The following is a 538-nucleotide window of genomic DNA, read 5'->3' as shown; positions in this document are numbered from 1 at the left end:
CCCCCCACCTGGCCCCCCGACGCGGGCTGGGGGAGCTACCAGTGTCTGCTGAAGGCACTGAATTTCTGCATGGGGGCTGACCCTGGCCTGGAGCACCTCTTGGCCTCGGCAGCCCCCTCCCCTGCCCCACCCACCCCTCCAGCTTCACTCCGGGCCTCACTGCCCTTGCCAGCTGACCCTAAGGAACCCTGGGTTGCAGGTGGCTTCCCTGTCCAGGGAGGGTCCGGCTACCCCCTGGGGCTGACCCCCTGCTTATACCGGACACCAGGAATGTTTTTCTTTGAGTGAAGGCACCCCAGGCATTCCGTGTGGGGTCCCTGCCAGCTCCACCCTCCAGACTGAGCCTGACTCTGGGACCTGGAGAGCTCTCAAAGGATCCAGCCCTTTGCAAGCCAAGGACAACCAGGACGGGAAGCCAGGATTGAAGTCGCGAGCACTCATCCAGGCCTTGGGGCCTCCGGACAAAGTGGGGGGTGAGGGGAAGGGAGCCCCTTGGGATTTACTCTGTGGCTCTCAGGGCCAATAAAGCCAGTGTGAT

At 63.6% G+C, this 538-nt stretch overlaps 1 protein-coding gene across 1 annotated transcript in view; it reads left to right on the top strand.

The window, feature by feature from the left end:
- Positions 1-538, top strand: part of FOXS1 (forkhead box S1) — a 1,962-nt gene extending 1,424 nt beyond the window's left edge. Inside the window, 1 exon segment of the mRNA XM_027774273.1 lies at positions 1-538. This exon segment is cut by the window's left edge and continues 126 nt beyond it. Coding sequence (XP_027630074.1) covers positions 1-288 — 288 coding nt within the window. The 3' untranslated portion in view covers positions 289-538.

The sequence above is a fragment of the Tupaia chinensis genome, unplaced genomic scaffold (genome assembly GCF_000334495.1).
Source record: "Tupaia chinensis unplaced genomic scaffold, TupChi_1.0 Scaffold000418_1, whole genome shotgun sequence".
NCBI classification, from domain to species: Eukaryota; Metazoa; Chordata; class Mammalia; order Scandentia; family Tupaiidae; genus Tupaia; species Tupaia belangeri.
Note: the sequence above shows the minus strand (reverse complement) of the source record. Positions and strands in the feature narration are given on the sequence as shown.